General features: G+C 45.9%; 1 protein-coding gene across 7 annotated transcripts in view; it reads right to left on the bottom strand.

The window, feature by feature from the left end:
- robo3 (roundabout, axon guidance receptor, homolog 3 (Drosophila)) overlaps nt 1–18985 on the bottom strand; it is a 472426-nt gene that overhangs the window by 21444 nt on the left and 431997 nt on the right. For 5 of the 7 annotated variants that reach the window (XM_055660827.1, XM_055660830.1, XM_055660828.1 and 2 more), the window contains exons 18-25: nt 18464–18487; nt 15677–15719; nt 15428–15576; nt 12803–13081; nt 9071–9206; nt 7717–7959; nt 4222–4406; nt 1827–1946 (exon numbers count right to left, since the gene is read on the bottom strand). In XM_055660827.1, the coding sequence (XP_055516802.1) occupies nt 1827–1946; nt 4222–4406; nt 7717–7959; nt 9071–9206; nt 12803–13081; nt 15428–15576; nt 15677–15719; nt 18464–18487 (1179 nt within the window). The remainder of the gene's footprint in view (nt 1–1826; nt 1947–4221; nt 4407–7716; nt 7960–9070; nt 9207–12802; nt 13082–15427; nt 15577–15676; nt 15720–18463; nt 18488–18985) is intronic. The other 2 variants (XM_055660825.1, XM_055660829.1) reach the window with 2 other exon arrangements.

Genomic DNA, 18985 nt, shown 5'->3' with positions numbered 1-18985 from the left:
CCCGTGAGCTTTCACCAGATACCAGCACCTACCCTACACACTAGAGATATTCACAAAATTAACTATCAGCCCGCAAGTCTTTAGGATTGGGAGGAAACTGGAGCATCAAGATGAAAGTCTTGTGATCACAGGGAGAAAGGTGCAAACTCCACAGAGACAGCATTGTAAGTCAGAATTGAACACGCCGAAAGAACTGGGAAGCAGCAGGTCTACGTGCTTTGCCCCTGAGTTGGAAGGAAAGGAAAAAGTTTCCAACACAGTTGTCCTCTCGAAAGCAAAGATGCCAAGCAGCCCAGCGTACATAAAAGCAAAGAAGACTTTCTAAAGCAAGCACGTGGACAAGACGAATGATGCGTGCATCGCTGATATATTATTTGGGAAGACGGCCTGAGTTATAAGTAAGCTCCATTTAAAAGATGTTAGTAAAAGATATCGAGCAGCATTCATCAATGATTGTGGAATATGAGAAAGTGTAACTGATGATGGAACAACATATTAGAATTTACTGTGGAAATGGATCCAACATCAGTGGGTTGAGTAACTCCTTCATGGACACCCATGGTAGCAAGACAGCACCTCAGATCACCCTCCATCATCAGCCAATATCCTTTACAGTTACTGCGTTTATACCTCTTTTCCAGAATCGGCTTGTGGTCACCAGCAGAAATGCAGTGTGTGGAAAAGTCTTACCAAATATTAAAAGCTATATTGCAATCATCATTGTTACGGAAGGGTGTCAACCAGTTTGGATGGCAGAGACCTTCCTATCTTCCAACTACAGTATTTATACTCATTTGCTTCCCAAATTTACTGCCTAAAGAATATCAGGGTCAAAGCATCAGTAATGAAGTAGCAAGGTGTGGAACAAGCAAGATGCCAAGCAAAAAGCAGAGAGTAGCGTTTCCCTTTCCCATGACTTTCAGTCTGAAGAAGGGCCTCGACCCGAAACGTCAACTGTTCCTTTTCTCCAGAGATGTTGTCTGACCCGCTGAGTTACTCCAGCTTTCTGCGTCTATCTTTGGTGAGTTGAGGGGCTTGTTTCTGTGCTGTACAATTCTACAACTCGATAGATGCATTTGTCTAATAAATTGCAATATAGTTTAGTGAGCTGAACTTGTTTGGTAGGAAGAAGAAAGAGGCCACATAATGTTTGGAAAGCAATTATACAGGTATATGGACCAGACTAGCAAAATGATACAGATACACAAAAGATCGGTAACAAGGTGATAAATCTAGCGAAACCAATTTTTAAAAAAAATCACTCTAGATCATTTTGAGAATTGAGAATATAGAATCTTTCTTGGACCACACAGTTCTGGGATTTCAAATTATAAAAAATGTTTCATAACACTAGAGAGGATTTAATAAAATTGCTAGAAATTATATCAAAATTGGAGGTGATTATATGCAAAATGTTTGAACCATTGAGTCTCTAAAGAACTGAGGACCGGGGGGGGGGGGTCAAGGAGCATAGATGGGTGGCTCATTAAACTATAATTCAATATTTTCTCCAATGGTTTCACTTCAACTTGGAGGCTTAATTCTATCTTACATCTTTATTCAGTTAACTCCTGTTTCATCAGAACCAACTTGGTCTCAACTCCCTTGCCTAACACGGCAGGAAACTAAATATATTTTACAACATTAAATTGAGTTAAAATGTTGATTGAGTAATAAATGTAATTTCCATTGAATTAGGACCGTTCCCTGACGTGTCGAGGATAAAGCTATGTGGAATGTGGAAGGAAAATAAATTGGCTCACCGTGTTTAGTTGGTCTGAAGAGAACATGAAACATTCATAAGTCAAAACTTGGCTGGAACCTACCTCCTTGAGAGATATCCCGGCGATACGGATTCTGCTTAGCTTTCTTTTTTGCACGAGCTTTCTGGCTGGGTGGGGTGTTTATGTTGCTGCCCCCTATCACAGGCGTGAGTCTTGTCTTCCCTAGATACAAAAGAGATGGAATAATTAGCGACAGAAAAGCGCTAACTTTGGGTGGCGCGGTGGCACAGCGGATGAGTTGCTGCCTTAAGCCCCGTCACACTTCCATTACCTAATTGGCGACTTCTGCCGAATTTGCCCTTGACTCATACTCGCAGCATGGTTGTCACAAGGTCGTGGGAAGTGGGACAGACCCGTTACAGCGCCAGACACCTGACTACGGATGCTGTCTGGATGGCGTTTGTATGTTCTCCCTGTGACCATGTGGGTTATCTCCAGGTGCTCTGGTTTATCTGAAGTTGAATCTGAATCTGAATCTGAATCTGAATCTGATTTACTCCTCCATTCTAAAAACGTATAGGTTTATAGGTTAATTGGCTTCAGTAAAATTGTAAATTGTCCCTAATTTGTAGGATAGTGCTATTGTACAGGGTGATCACTGGGTTGGCATGGGCTCAGTGGCACGAAGAGCCTGTTTCTGTATCTCTGTCTAAAGTCTGTATCTCTGTCTAAAGTCTAACTACTGTTGCTGGGGAGGACATGAAAGTGAGAGTATGATTTTGTAGGTTCATTCTACAACTAAATTACTTCAAAAATATATAACTTATTGAGCGCAATCACTAAATGAAGGTGGGAACAAAAATAGAAACTAGGAAGACGATATATTCAAATTTTGTTCATAAAGTACAAATCTAAAACTCAGCAATGTTCAAAATGACTAAACACGTGAATGGAAGGTAAATGTGAACAAGAATAAGTCACTGCAGCCTGCCTTGCATCTCCATATAAACATGGCTTGTCAGACCCAGGCCTCAACTCCTCCTTGTCCCAGATCCCCAATAGCTCTGATTCATCATCTTTTAAAAAAATATCAAGATCTTCTTTATCACCTCCCCATTTGATCTATCCTCTATAATCTCTGGAATACAGAAATGAAGAGATTCACCAGCACCAGTGAAATGCCTACACTCCTCAGTTTCAAGATTCAAGATTCAAGAGAGTTTATTGTCATGTGTCCCAGATAGGACAATTAAATTCTTGTTTTGCTTCAGCACAAATAACTGCTGCAATAAAACTCATGCCTTGGGCACAGTGGCATAGCGGTAGAGCTACTGCCTTACAGTGCCAGAGACCCAGGTTCGATCCTGACCATGGGTGCTTGTCTGTACAAAGGTTGTACGTTCTTCCCTTGACCTGTATGGGTTTTCTCCGAGATCTTCGGTTTCTTCCCGCACTCCAAAGACGTACAGGTTGTAAATGTACAATCGTCCCTAGTGTGGGTAGGGAGGAGTTAATGCGCGGGGATGGCTGGTCGGTGCGGACTCGGTGAGCCGAAGGGCCTGTTTCCGCCCTGTATCCCTAAACTAAACTAAACTAGACTTCCTGGAGTAGGAGAACCTCACTGAACACGAATCACTCTGCCTCAGTAATCCCGGTTTATTGATTTGTGGCTACATTGAACACCAATGCAAAATATTGATTACAAAATTGGACTGAGAATTCTCCATCAATGGCTTGCCCTCCATGCAATGTCATTTAATCCAGATCACAACTAGTTTTAAACAGGTTAAAAGGGTATCTGCTGCAAAACTGTCATATGTCCTTTTGTGAAGCAAAGAATAGTCATAGAATCATGCAGCATGGGCACAGGCCCTTCGGCCCACTGAGTCAGCCATTAACATTCATTTTAATTCTCCCCACATTCTTCTCCACCCCCCCCCCCCCCCCCCCCCAAGATTTTACCATTCATCTCCATACACGGGATGATTTAGAGTGGACTATTAACCGATCAACCTTTGTGTCTTTGGGATGTGGAAGGATGTGGCAGTGCACCTGGAGGAAACCCTCACAGGAAGAACGTGCAAACTCCACACATACAGAAGCAGAGGTTAGGGTTGAAGCCAGCTCGCCAGTGCGGTGATTGGGCAACTCTACTAGCTGTGCTGAAGACAGACAAAAAATGCTGGAGTAACTCAGCGGGTCAGGCAGCATCTCTAGATAAAGGAATAGGTGACGTTTTGGGTCAAGACCCTTCCTCAGACTGAAGAAGGGTCTCGACCCGAAACATCACCTATTCTATTTCTCCAGAGCTGCTGCCTAACCCGCTGCGTTACTCCCGCATTTTGTGTCTACCTTTGGTGTAAACCACCATTGGTGGTTCCTTCTTACTCGATTAGCTGTGTCACTGGGGTGCCCTGATTGTGGCCTATGCCCACCTTTGCTTTACGGGAATAAAGGCTGTTGCTTCTACCATCCATAAAGGAGTGGCGTGCCTCACCTGCTCCAGGTACGTTGACGTTCTCACTGCTGTTGATCATAGTCTGGCTCGGGTTGCGTTTGTGCCCATGCCGATGGGGGCCCGCTGTCTCTGTGGCAGCCTCGTTCCCATTCCCGCTTGAGTGGCTCTGCGATGGCGGAGGGGTTGGAGGTCTGGGCAGAGGGACTGGGCCCACTGGGAGTCTCCTGAAAGATGAGTGGAGAGCACCAACACAGAATAAATCAGCCAAGCCCCACAATTATATTCAGACAGCTCAACTGACGAATGTGAATGAATGAATGAATGAATGAATACGTTTATTGGCATATTCACATACAAGGAATTAAATTCACATACAAGGAAATTGCCTTGGTGCTCCGCCCGCAAGTGACAACATGACATACAGTGACAGTTAGGAATGACACATAAAACATTAAACATTAAACTGCCCTTATAAACAGCTCCTGTCATATCCTTCTGTGTGGGCCTGTTGGATCTCCCAGTTGCAAACCATTTTAACTCAATTTTCCATTCCCAAACTGACCCTTTCTGTCCTGGGCCTCTTCCATTGCTAGAGTGGGGCCACACGCAAACTGGAGGAACAGCACCTCATATTCCGCTTGCATAGTTTACAGCGCAATGCCATGAACATTAAATACTTCAATTGTAGGTAACACCCCTATTCTTCCCCCCCCCCCCCCCTCCGCAACTCTTCCCTCTGTCTCACCTGGGTGCACACACATTTTTCCCACTATCCCTCTCCCCTTCTTCTCTCTACCCTTCCACCTATATCCCTTCCTCTGGCTTCACATTTCACCCATCTCTCCTTATCTTAAACTCTTTAGTGTTCTTTTCATCTGTAGCCTTTGTCCACCCATCTGCCAATTACCCCTCACCTACATCTACCTATGTCTTGCCGCACTTTTTCCAGCCCTCACCTAGAAAATAGGCAATAGTCAATAGGTGCAGGAGTAGGCCTTTCGGCCCTACGAGCCAGCACCGCCATTCAATGTGACCATGGCTGATCATCCCCAATCAGTACCCCGTTCCTGCCTTCTTCCCATATCCCCCGACTCCGCTCTCTTTAAGAGTCCTATCTAGCTCTCTCATCGTCAGCCTTCGTTTCCCCCAGCCCCTCCCCATCCGTTTGCCCCCTCCCTCACAGCCCCCCAGACCCTCACTGGCCCCCCAGTCTGTTCCCCCATCCCAGCTGCCTCGTCCCTACTGCAATCAGTCTGAAGAATGGGCCCGACCAGAAATGCCACCTATCGAGATCCTCCAGTGATGCTGACTGACCCACTGAGTTAATCCAGCATTTTGTGTTTGTTTTGGTAAACCAGCATCTGCAGTTCCTTATGTCTCCCGTCATATTGAGGTAGATTCCCATAAGAGTATAGACAGGAGACACCCTTAAGGCACCACCTCCTCTCCACCTTCCTCCCCTCCATTGATAAAAATGTATCTATTGATGCTCCTGAACACATCATCAGTGATGTAACCTGGGGTCAATAGATGTATTTTTATCAATGGGGGGGGGGGGGGGGGGGGGGGGGGCTGTTATTATTGTTATTATTGTTATTAACTAATTGGGAATTATTATTATTAGTTGAGCTTGGGAATTATTATTAAAGGCTGAGTTGAGGCCTCCAGATTATTAAAGGCTGAGTTGAGGCCTCCAGATTATTAAAGGCTGAGTTGAGGCCTCCAGATTATTAAAGGCTGCGTTTTCTCCAGCAATAATCACAAAAGACTAATAAAATCATTAAACACAATAAAAAATTAATTCTGCTCACATGGTTGAATCACCTTTGACAAATCTACCCAATTAGCTCCTAACCCTTGGTCTTTCCTCATAAATTCTTCCCCTTTAAATATTTCTCCTCTTCCCTTTGTAATGTTTATTGTATTGGAAACTGCCTCCAGCTCCCTTTCAGGCAGTCCATTCACATCAGAGCATCACACAGCATTAAACAAACATTACCCGATTCCCCCGTCTGTCTCCGCAGCCAATTATTGTCAGGCAGCCGCCATTGGTTAGTGCCTTATCCACCCATAGAAATAATTGCCCATTATTTGTTCTATCAAAAGTCTCATTACCTTCAACAACCACATTACATATCTCTTCTGTTCTGTTTATGCCGAATTTGTTCAATTAAAACAATTTGATTGATTCAGGATTGAGTGTCAGTTTTCTGGGGAGAATATTGAACAGTGAGGAAGCAGTTTTTTTTAAAGGGACCTGCGTCTATTCTTTAAAGCACCAATTGATTTTTTTTTTTCGTTTAATTTAGTTTAGAGATACAGCGCGGAAACAGGGCCCTTCGGCCCACACCACACCGACCAGCGATCCCCGCACATTAACAGTATCCAACACACACTAAGGACAATTTACACTTATACCAGGCCAATTAACCTACAAAACTGTACATCTTTGGAGTGTGGGAGGAAACTGAAGATCTCGGGGAAAACCCACGCATGTCACGGGGAGAATATACAAACTCGGTACGGACAGCACCCGTAGTCCGGTTCGAACCCGGGTCCCCGGCGCTGCAAGCGCTGTAAGGCAGCAACTCTACTGCTGCGCCACCCTGCCGCCATTTGCAAAGCAATTTATTGTTGGAAGAGAAGCGCGTCCATTTTTTATTGACCCACCCATCCACGTCCTATCCACAAGAAAAGTACAGAGGTGAAATGTTTTAACTAACAATGATGTGGCTCAGGTTCAAAATAGCGCTCCTATTGTAATAAATATGCCCCATTGAAGCCTTATCAAAGGCAGAGGTTTAACGTGGCAATCCAAAGGAGGAGGGATTGAGAGGCAGGAAGCGGTTTAGGGAGGGAATGATAGAGTTTGTTGCTTTGATGACTTAAGACACTACTGTCAATGGCGGAGTGTTGTAAACTAGGAATGTGCAAGAGGCCAGAGGTGATTGAGGACAGAGATACCAATGTAAAACATTGACAGAAGTACCAATATTAGTCCATCAATTACTTTCTGCTATTTCCTAATATCTTTTCCCTGATATCCTCACTGCAGTGTTTGCTGTTGCTGCAGTTTATAAATACAGGTCCATCACCGATTTTCCAGCACGTTTGGTTCCAGAGCCTTCCCGGACTATCCGTTTTGCTGGACCATCAGAGGTCGGGGTCTCCAAGAGATGAACGGTATTGGAACAGACCATTTCGGCCACTGGGGAAGGGGCTGAGATACCAGCCAGCCAAAGCAGGCTATGTGAACAGATCTGCTGGCTCCGGCCGGGCTGGACTTCCAGAGACCCGGCTGCAGGGGGTAAAGTCGTCCCGCTAATCAGAGGTCCAGCCGTGGAAGTCCTAATGAGGTTGAGATCAGCTGCTTCACGTGGCCCAGGCGCCGCATTGTCGAGGGACTTCCGGGGGAGGGGGGATTGCGAGTGGTACCTCTCGTAATTCTGTCCCGGTTAAAGAAGGTGCCAGACCATCAGTTGCCGGAGAATCAGTGGTGGACCTGTGCAATAACCAGTCCGCAAACATGCTCACCGATGTAAATGTGGAATCTCAAACTGATGAAGCCTTGGGATATCCTCAGTCACGCCGTGCCCTGATGAACGCGCTTCCTCTCGAGGCGATGGTGTTAGTGTCGCTGTGGACTGTTGCCCGTAGGAGGTGGCCGGCGATGATGCCTCTCCTCGAGGGGGCGGAGGGGGACCTTCCTCCTCACTCGCCCCCTCCACCAAGTAGGTTCTCTCAGGGAGTGGGGGACACCAGTCATCAACACCAGGGCTTTAAATGGAAAATATGAATACACCTTACTCTCAACATAGAGGTGTAAGTTACATAGGCGACGTAGGCCATTCGGCCCTTCGAGCAAGTACCGCCATTCAATGTGACCATGGCTGATCATCCACAATCAGTACCCCGTTCCTGCTTTCTCCCCATATCGCTTGATTCCATTAGCCCTCAGAGCTATATCTAACACTCTCTTAAATACATCAATATCTTGAATTCATCCAATATCTTAACATGGAACATAGAACAGTACAGCACACGGAATGGGCCCTTCAGCCCAGCATCTGTGTCAAATATGATACCAGCTTAAATTAATCTCATCTGCCTGTGCATATCCATCAATCATTGACAACAGTTGAGTTGCTGCCTTACAGCACCAGAGACCCGAGTTAGATCCTGACTGTGAGTGCATGTCTGTACGGAGTTTGTGCGTTCTCCCTGTGACTTGCATGGGTTTTCGCCGGGACCTCCCGTTTCCTTCCCCACCTCAAAGACGTACAGGTTTGGAGGCTAATTGGTTTGGTATCATTGTAAATTGTCCCTCGTGTGTGTAGGATAGTGCAAGTGTGCGAGTACAACTTGTCAGCAGATAGTCGATGGGTTGAAGGGCCTGTTTCTGCGCTGCATCTCTAAACTAATAGCCATGTATTCTCTCCAGTTCCTACCACTTGCTAACACACTGGATGGGATTTACTGTGGCAAATTTGCTTACTAACCCTTGGGAGAGAACTGGGTCATTTGAAACAAACCCATGTGGTCACAGGGAGGACTTACAACCACTATACAGCCGACAGAAGAGATAGACAGAAAATGCTGGAGTAACTCAGTGGGTCAGGCAGTATCTCTGGAGAAAAGGAATAGGTGACGTTTCGGGTCAAACGCCTTCCTCTGAGAGGATCTCTTCTTCATAAGGGATGGGATTGGTACTGTGAGGCAGCAGCTCGAACAAATGCACCACTGTGCCGCCTAATCTGAATGAGGCCTGCCTTGTGCTTTAAACACGCACCAGAACATCCTGGAATTTTCAGGCTGAGAGGGCAAATATCTTAGCCTGCACAGGCTTTTGTCTAACACTTGAGTAGATCGACAGTGAACACTCGCATACCCATACTCCAGCTCCTCGTCATCATCGTAGGAGTCTATATCCACGCTGGGTGGTGGCGGTGGCAGCAAGTCTGTCCAGTTCAGAGGTGTGGCCTTCACTGACTTGGCATTCAGTTTCTGCTTGCCGGTTTTCCCACCTGTGGCAATGAGAACGGAGATATTTGGTTGGTTGATTCATTGATATTTTATGATCACATGTGGCATGTCACAGTGAAATTCCTTGCTTTACATACCGTACGCAAAATAGGCAGAGGGTCGCCATGTCTAGGGTGGTGACAAAGCTACAAGTGTTCAAATATGGTCCCCAATGGCCCCTCTTTGTTTTTGGTGCCCCCCCCCCCATGTCGGGACCCTCTTTCGTCTCGGCGGCGGGTCCTTGACCAACCACCGGCACCCACCGCTGGCCCGTCCGTCATCCAATAGGTATATGTTCAGTTTAGTTCAGAGATACAGCACGTAAAACAGGCCCTTCGGCCCACCGAGTCCAGACCGACCTGCGATCCCCACACTCCACACTAACACACACTCGGGACAAATTTACATTTTATACCAAGTCAATTAGCCTCCAAACCTGTACGTCTGTGGAGTGTGGGAGGAAACCGGTGCTTCTGGGGAAAACCCACACGGGTCACGGGGAGAACGTACAAACTCCTTACAGACAGCACCCATGATCAGGATCGAATCCGGGTCCCTGGTGCTGTGAGGCAGCAACGTTACAGATACACCACTGTGCCACCGTGTATACAGGCTGTATCTTTCAGCAATCACTGCCCAATTGACTATGGCATGGATTTGTCAGATTCCTATACATTATCCCCACTGCACCTTCAGAAATGAATTTTGCTGCACGTTTAGACTTTGCACACATGACAATAAAAACACCATTGAACCAGTGAACCATTGAATCCTTCAGGTGAACTGGATCAGTGGACCCTTTGGGGTGAGACACCAAGGGTCTTGGTGAGACCACACTTGAAGTATTGCGTACAGTTTTGGTCTCCTAATCTGAGGAAAGACATTCTTGCCATAGAGGGAGTACAGAGAAGGTTCACCAGACTGATTCCTGGGATGTCAGGACTTTCATATGAAGAAAGACTGGATACACTCAGTTTGTACTCGCTAGAATTTAGAAGATTGAGGGGGGATCTTATAGAAACCTACAAAATTCTTAAGGGGTTGGACAGGCTAGATGCAGGAAGATTGTTCCCGATGTTGGGGAAGTCCAGAACAAGGGGTCACAATTTAAGGATAAGGGGGAAATCTTTTAGGACCGAGATGAGGAAAACATTTTTCACACAGAGAGTGGTGAATCTGTGGAATTCTCTCCCGCAGAAGGTATTTGAGGCCAGTTCATTGACTATATTTAAGAGGGAGTTAGATGTGGCCCTTGTGGCTAAAGGGATCAGGGGGTATGGAGAGAAGGCAAGTACAGGATACCGAGTTGGATGATCAGCCATGATCATATTGAATGGCGGGTGCAGGCTCGAAGGGCCGAATGGCCTACTCCTGCACCTATTTTCTATGTTTCTATGTTTTCTATGTTTCTAAAAGATAATTGACCCCCTATTCAGGTGGATTTCAAAGAGTCCTGATTCTTGCACCGTGCGAGTAAGTGTTTCCTTCTGACTGACCAATGCTATTGATTAACCAGTCATCTCATTACTGTTTGTGGTAAGTCATCGCTGAAGGATGACGGCTGTGTTTATGAGATCATTCATTCACCGCAATAAATCATCACATTGATCATTTTCAGATATTTCAGTGACATGGTGAGATTCACTCGAAATGAATAATATTATTCAGCAAAACACGTTAGCTCTTACATCTTAGCATTAGTTCATTTTCACCCCTTCTCCTTCATGGACACAGACCTGTCTTGATCTATTGGCCACCTTACCCAAGTAGTTATTCCTCTTTAGTTTAGTTTAGTTTAGTTTAGCTAAGTTGAAAGATACAGTGTGGAAACAGGCCCTTTGGCCCGCCGAGTCTGTACCGACCAATGATCTCCTTACACTAGTTCTATCCTAGACACCAGGGAAAATTTACAGCAGCCAATTAAGCTACACACCTGCACATCTTTGGTATGTGGGAGGAAACCGCAGCCGGCTCCAACTGGGGGGGGGGACAAGCTTTGAGAGGTGGGGGACGATCCCCCCCATGTTATGTAATCCGGACTTTATCAGATGCTTTCTAAGGGCTGCATCGAGGCGATCGAGGCTCCCGATGTTGAAACCCCCGCCGGCCGATGAAAGGCCCCGTGAATAAGATACAGGAGCAGAACTAGGCCGTTCGGCCTATCGAGTCTGCTCAGCCATTCAAACATGGCTGATCTTTTTGAGATATGGAGTAAAGGTCAACCATGGAGTGAGGACAGAACAGGCTTGATGGGCTGAATGAGCTGATCTGTTTCTCCCCTGCTCTATTTGACTATCAATTTGGCTCTGCAGTAGGTGGTGGAGCGGTTGAGTTGCTGCCTTACGGTGCCAGAGACTTGGGTTTGATCCAAATTACGGGTGCTGTCTGTGCGGAGTTTTTATGGTCTCCCCATTACCTACGTGAGGATTCGCCAGGAAGGTCTGGTTTCCTCCCACACTCCAAAGATGTACGGGTTTGTAGGCTAATTGGCTTGGTATAAATGTAAATTGTCCCAAGTGTGTAGGATAGTGTTAATGTGCGGAGATTGCAGGTCAGCGCGGACCGAAGGGCCTGTTTCCGCGCTGTATCTACTAAACTAAACTAAACTAAACAGGTAGTGGTAGGATTCCTGTGTCACTCTAGTTTGGGAAGGTACAAGGAAAAAGAGACTTGGCTTGATGGAAAATGAACTGCATTGCATGCTGACCAGGATTCCTGCTTCACGATTTGCTGGGCCCTGATCTCCACCAATATGCTGCACATCATGAGCAAACCAAAATGGACTGGGAAACCACAAGGTCTCACCAATCTTGTATCCCTTTGTCTTTTAACTGGTTTCCAACATGGTTCACTGTCCAGGGCCTCCTCCATTGTCACTGAGGCCAAATGCAAATTGGCGGAACAGCACTTCATATTTTGCTTTGTCAGCTTACACCCCAGAGGTATGAATATTGATTTCTCTAACTAGTCATCATACTAGTTTCACTACTGTCCTGTTGAGTTTCACTGTCTGTATAACTCGTTATCACCCACTCCACTGCCAACAATGGACCATTGTGGGCTCCACCTTTCCTTGATCATTGTTGCTTTATTGCATATCTTTCATTCATTTGTTCTATTTTCTTTTGATATCTCTCTTTTCCCTTTCCCTTGATTCTCAGTCGGAGAAGGGCCTCGATCCGAAACGTCACCTATTCCTATTCCAGAGGTGCTGCCTGGCCCGCTGAGTAAATCCAGCGTTTGTGTCTATCTTTGGTTCAAAGCAAATCGATAGAGTTGCTGCCTTACAGCGCTTGCAGCACCGCAGACCCTGGTTAAATCCCGACTACGGATGCTGTCTGTACAGAGTTTGTACATTCTCCCTGTGACCGCGTGGGTTTTCTCCGAGACCTTCGGTTTCCTCCCACACTCCAAGGATGTAGAGGTTTGTAGGTAAATTGGCTTGGTAAATGTAAAAAATTGTCTCTAGTGTGTGTAGGATAGTGTTAATGTGTGGGGATTGCAGGTCGCCGTGGACCGAAGGGCCTATTTCCGCGCTGTATCTCTAAACTAAACCAAACAAATTTGGCAACATTCTGCCAATTGTCAAACAGCTCACCGGCTTCTTGTCGGCCGCGCTCGGGCTGGGAATACTGGGTGTTGGAAGGTCCAGGCTGGGCACCCCAGTGTCCATTGACAGGGTCTGCTGTGTACTGGTTCTGGACTCCGAGGGGCACCACGGGAGTGCTTGCGTAGAGCGTGGTCTGCTGATTCGGGAAAGCCCCATTGAACGTGCGCAACTCGTCACTGGCGGAGTCGATGGTGCTGTAGATGGGCCCGTCAGACGTAATTGTGCCAAACTTTTCCGTCTGAGCAATGTAGTTGGAAATACCGGCATCTGGATTGAGGCACAGAAGGGAATAAAACAAATCGTGATGGTTGTAATGTTGCCTGGGGGAACTGCAGAAATCAGCAATCTACTGAGTAGGAAGGAACTGGACGTGCTGGTTTACACCGAAGATAGACACACAATGCTGGAGCAACTCAGTGGGACAGGAACGGACAACGTTTCTGGTCGAAGTCTGAAGAAGGGTCTCGACCCGAAACGCCACCCATTCCATCTCTCCAGAGATGCTGCTTGTCCTGCTGTGTTACTCCAGCATTTTGTAACAATCAATTGACTTGGGAATTCTTCACATGAATATCTTAAAACAACTGGGACTATTGGAGATATTTCGGGGTTCAGGCAAAGATGATTTCTTGGGGTGACAAGATACATTTCCGGACAATCCCATCTGAAGTTGGGACCTTAATAATGAGCCAGAGTACATGGGAATATGAAAGGCTGGCACTGTGTTGTGATGGCACAGGTTAATGGCTGCCATTGCATAACCATAGCATTCTCATCCCATTATCCCGAAGTTGGGTGACACAGTGGGGCAGCTGGCAGAGCCACTGTCTCATAGCGCCAGAGACCGGTGTTCGATCCTGAGCTCGGGTGCTGCCTGGGTGGAGTTTGCACATTCTCCCCCTGACTCCATGTTCTCCCTGTGACATGAAAAAGATATCAACAGGCACTTGCACAACCTTGGTTTGTGCTTTCTGACCAGTGCGGGGGAGCGGCAGTGACAGGGGACTGTCTGTCATGATGTCCTATCACCCATTTACAGGGCAAACTCACTGATGCAATGGAGGACAAGGGTCAGAGTGCTACAATGGCTTGAGCTGAGTTTGAGTTTAGTTTATTGTCACGTGTACAGAAGCACGGTGAAAAGATTTAGTTGTGTGCTAACCAGTCAGAGCAAAGGCAATACCAGCCTGATCTCCCGTTGCTCAGCACTTCAACTCCCCCTCCCATTCCAAATCCAACCTTTCTGTCCTGGGCCTCCTCCATGGTCAGAGTGAGGACCACTGGAAATTGGAGGAGCAGCACCTCATATTTCACTTTGACAGTTTGTACCCCAGCGGTATGAACATTGACTTCTCTAATTTCAGGTAGTCCTTACTGTCTCCTCCCCTTCTCAGCTCTCCCTCTAGCCCTCTGGCTCCTCCTCTTCCTTTCTTCTTCCCGCCCCACCATCACATCGGTCTGAAGAAGGGTTTTGGCCCAAAATGTTGCCTATTTCCTTCGCTCCACAGATGCTGCCTCACCCGCTGAGTTTCTCCAGCATTTTTGTCTACAGTGGAAAGGCAATACTTTATTACAATCACGCCTTCCACAGTGTACAGATACATGATAAAGGGAATGAAATGAATAAAGTTTAGTACAAGATAAAGTCCAGTAAAGTCAAAGATAGTCCGAGGGTATCCAATGAGGTAGATAGTAGCTCAGGACCAGTCGTTGGTAGGACGGTTCAGTTACCTGATAACAGTTGAGAAGAAATTGTCCATGAATTTGGAAGTGTGTTTTCACACTTCTATACCTCTTGCCTGAAGGGGGGGGGGGGGGACTGAGCCCAACAGGGAGCTTTCTGCAACTGATTATATGTCATTGGTTTTGGTGTTATTAAATCAATATAAAAACATTAAATTAAATGTTATTGAGGGTGAGTGGGATTGTGTGAGGGTGAGGCATGATGTCTCCTCATCTTCTTTCTAAACGTACGTCCTTTAAGTCTGAGGCTATGGCCTCTGGTCCAAGATTCTCGCACTAGAGAAACATCCTCTCCACATCCATTCTATCTAGGCTTGAAGAAATAACTTTCCATGTTGCTGCACTGCCTGTCGGGAACCGTGTCCATTCATCAAAAAGCCGTGACCACTGAAACACCCGATAGTCTCCATGAATGTGGCTTCTCCCACCCTCCAAGTGTGCTCACTCACACATCTCTGTAACGTGGGCCATTGCTTATGGGATATCATATTCAAAAGCTACACACATCTTTTAATTTAGCTTAGTTTAGTTTAGAGATACAGCGCAGAAACAGGCCTTTCGGCCCATCAAGTCCATGCAGACCAGAGATCCCCACACACAAACAATATCCTACACACATTAGGGACAATTTACATGTATACCAAGCCAATTAACCTACAAACCTGTACGTGTTTGGAATGTGGAAAGAAACCGACGATCTCGGAGAAACCCACGCGGTCACGGGGAGAACGTACAAACTCCGTACAGACAGCACCCGAGTTCAGGATCAAACCCAGGTCCCTGGCATTGTAAGTCAGCAACTCTACCACTGTGCCACCCTTAAATCTGTCTGCATCTGCAGACACTGCACAAACTCATCACCTCACTCACCATTGTAGAACCGTTCAGTGGCTTCGTGTTTTGCTATACAGGAGCTGGCAGAGGTTTCCTTTCCATTGCTGTTGTGCATCAGGTTGGAAGCTGGCCACGAGTCCGCCAGCCAGGGGTAGTTGGTGACATTTGCGTTCAGGATTCCTGGCCTGGGAGAACATTTCAGCAGGTGAATACCACAGCTCGGTGTCACAACTTAATAGCTACTGCTTGAATTTTTTTTTTTGGAATGAATTGATTCTAAATTACCTGCTATTGGTGATGCCTGCACCCTCAGCGGGTGGAAATGCTACTGCATGAAAGGAAAGACCAGTTAAAACTTTACAACATTCTTAAAGCGTGGTGAATACACACAACAGAAGGGTGAAAATACACCATCAAGTATACACGGTTTAGCCTAATCCAGTGCAGAATGCAACATAATGCTGGCACCATTGTTCACCAAGGGCAACTTCTAAGAAAGGCAAACCAAAAGTGACCATCAATCCATTCCCAATTTACAAAGGTCTGGGAATTTCCTATCTGATTTCCTGCTGATCAATGATAATTTGGGACTGCCTCCTCACACTAACAAAGAGCGCAGCATACTTGTGCCCGAGTTACAGGCTTATATGTTCAGATGTAACTGTGAAAATCTGCACTCATAGAGAAGACCAACACTTCAGTGCTGAACTTGTTTACTGTTGGATGAGATGTTAAACCGGGGCCCACTCATCCTCCCACAAAATGTCCTGTCAAAGATCTTTTTGCACTATTTGAATAAAAGCAGAGCAATTCCTCCCAGTGTCCTGGGCGGGCATTCCTTATACCTCAACCAATGCCACTCAAGACATTTCTTCTCTCAGATGGTGGTGAATCTCTGAAATTCTCTGCCCCTGAGTGTGGTGGAGGTCAGATTGTTAAAAAAAATGAGGACTTGAGGGATATGGGGACCAGGCATAGTAGAGAGCAGCAAAGATCAGCCATCATCAGAGTGGAAGGTATGGCAGCCTTGTGAGGGTTAAGTGGCCTACTCCTACTCCTCCTCCTCCATTCCTCCTCCAATGTTCTTGGGTTCTAAGATACACTATCAAAATGTGGTCATTTGATATTTGACTGTAAAGAGTTTTGCCAATTCTTATTACCAATGCCTGTTTCAATTTTCTAAAGGCACGTTAAAATATACAGCACCAAATGTTCTGTGAATCTTTATAATGATAAAGGGATTAGTGGCAGAAGAAAGTAACTGTAGATGCTGGTTTACAAAAAAAGGACAAAAAGTGCTGGAGTAACTCAGAGTCTGAAGTAGGGTCCCGACCCGAAACATCGCCTAACCATGTTCTCCAGGGCTGCAGCCTGACCCCCTGAGTTACTCCAGCATGTTGTGTCTTTTTTTAAAGGGGACTAGTTATTGCCCATTCTACCAACATGTGTTTCTGCACATCAGACACTGTCATCAGTCTTCCTCGTGCTTGGGGATAGCCACAGGCCCAGTTGGGAACTCGGTGGAAAAAAAACATTCCGAATTTCCAGTTTTCTTCTCCCTTACTACAATCAGTCTGAAGAAGGGCCTTGACCCGAAATGTCACCTATCCATCCCCTCCACAGATGCAGCCTGACCCATCGAGTTACTCCAGAACTTTGTGTTTTCGCACATCTGTATTTGGTTGTGTCAAAAGCTAGTCAAGTCAAATGGACCACAGAGTCCGACGTTACACCTTGTACTGGTGTTGCATGCACTGGTGTGTTAGCCATTTGGAAGAAGACCATGTGCTGCCAACAAATCGATTCAGTTGGCAATTTGAGCCTCGAGTGCAACCTATTTTCAGGTGCATGTTGTTGCCGGGTGTGGCTCCAAACAGGGCCAAAAGGTTGAACGTTACCTCGGGAAACAGTCTCACTTTTGCCTGGGCTCTGAAGCCTCTAAGGACTGGGTGTGGGGCACAGACATGATGCAGCACTCAACAAACAAGTAGGGGTGCCAGGCACTAGTCATCTGCACCACAGTGTGCCTCTGGATAATATTTCATAAACATTGTCAAAAGAAATGCTGCACAGTCTGAATCTCCAATATTTGGTAGCTGGATCTGTTCCATATTTTTGAACCATCCATCTTTTAGGATTATTTTACCTAATAAAAATCACTAGATTTTCATTCTTTTGATGTTTTGATTGATCTATGTTAATTTATTTCCCTACTTTTTTCGCTCGCAGCGGTTCTTTGAAAGGAAAATCCATTTTATTGACCAGCTATCTGCTCAGTGCTGACAGACGACCATTTTGTCATCTGCCTTCCCGATAGCTCAATTCTCCCAGCATGCTCTTAACACAACAGCATGCTCTTATACACTGACTATAATTGATTGAAGAGCAACCTTGCAGAGAAATCATTTAATTTAAAATGACAGCCAGGAATTAGACTACAGCTCTTTTAATAGGAATGCATTAAACTTCTGTGGTTGAGGTATTGTCTTTGCGTTTGTCGAAAAGAAAATACACCTGCATGCTCAAAACACAAGAAACGGCAGATTGGACACCTTTTTGTTTTCTTTTTACCTCTAACCTTTGTCGCTTACTACACCCATCTGCCAAACAAACCCCCCTCACCTGCATCTACCTTTGACCTGCCAGGCTTTGTCTGCCACAAAGGTAGACACAAAATGCTGGAGTAACTCAGCGGGTCAGGCAGCATCTCAGGACAAAATGGATAGGTGGCGTTTCGGGTCGGGACCCTTCTTCAAACAGTCCTGCCCCAACGCTTTTCCAGCTTTCTCCTCTCCTACTACAATCAGTCTGAAGAAGGGCCTTGACCCGAAATGTCACCTATCCATCCCCTCCGCAGGTGCAGCCTGACCCATTGAGTTACTCCAGCACTTTGTGTTTTACTCACATCTGTATTTTGTTGTGTCAAAAGTGGACTGCAGTTATTACTCTTGAGGAATATCATGACATTTGGAGCATTTTTTTGCTTTCCCTCACAATTGTGAACTTTGGAACTTAGATTACAAGGAAACAGTTCAAACTATGAGTGAACATGAAATGGCTGCATAACCATACCTGCTGGCGTGTACGCAAAGGAAGCTGTAGAGAGAAGAGGAGAGAAAGAGGATGGTCAGCAGATGGGATCAACACTGCAGAGGTCTCTGTGTAACCCAGCCCATCACGTTATTTGGCCATATTCACAAGGGGAGATCAGAGTTCAAATATATCCTCTGGCCTCTGAAGAGATGGGATAATGTCCTAATGCTATTGATTGAGTGAATTTCGCAGATTTTGATTTAATAACTATTTTACAAGTTTAAGCAAAGCAGGAGGTAATAAAAAAAAATAATAATTGTTGACACTAGGAACTGCAGAGGCAGGTTAACGTTTTAGACTCAAAGTTCTGAAGTAACTCAGCAGATCAGGCAGTATCCTTGGAGAGTAGATATAGGTGACGTTTTGGTACTGGACCCTAAACCTATCATGTGCCAGGCTTTGTCCCACCTCCACCTCTCTTCCAGCTTTCTCCCCCCACCCCTCCACAACAATCAGCCTGAAGAAGGGTCTCAACGTGAACTGTCACCATTACATGTTCTC

The sequence above is a fragment of the Leucoraja erinacea genome, chromosome 32, assembly GCF_028641065.1.
Source record: "Leucoraja erinacea ecotype New England chromosome 32, Leri_hhj_1, whole genome shotgun sequence".
Classification (NCBI taxonomy): Eukaryota; Metazoa; Chordata; class Chondrichthyes; order Rajiformes; family Rajidae; genus Leucoraja; species Leucoraja erinaceus.
The sequence above is the reverse complement of the archived record's forward strand: the minus strand, read 5'-3'. Positions and strand labels throughout refer to the sequence as shown.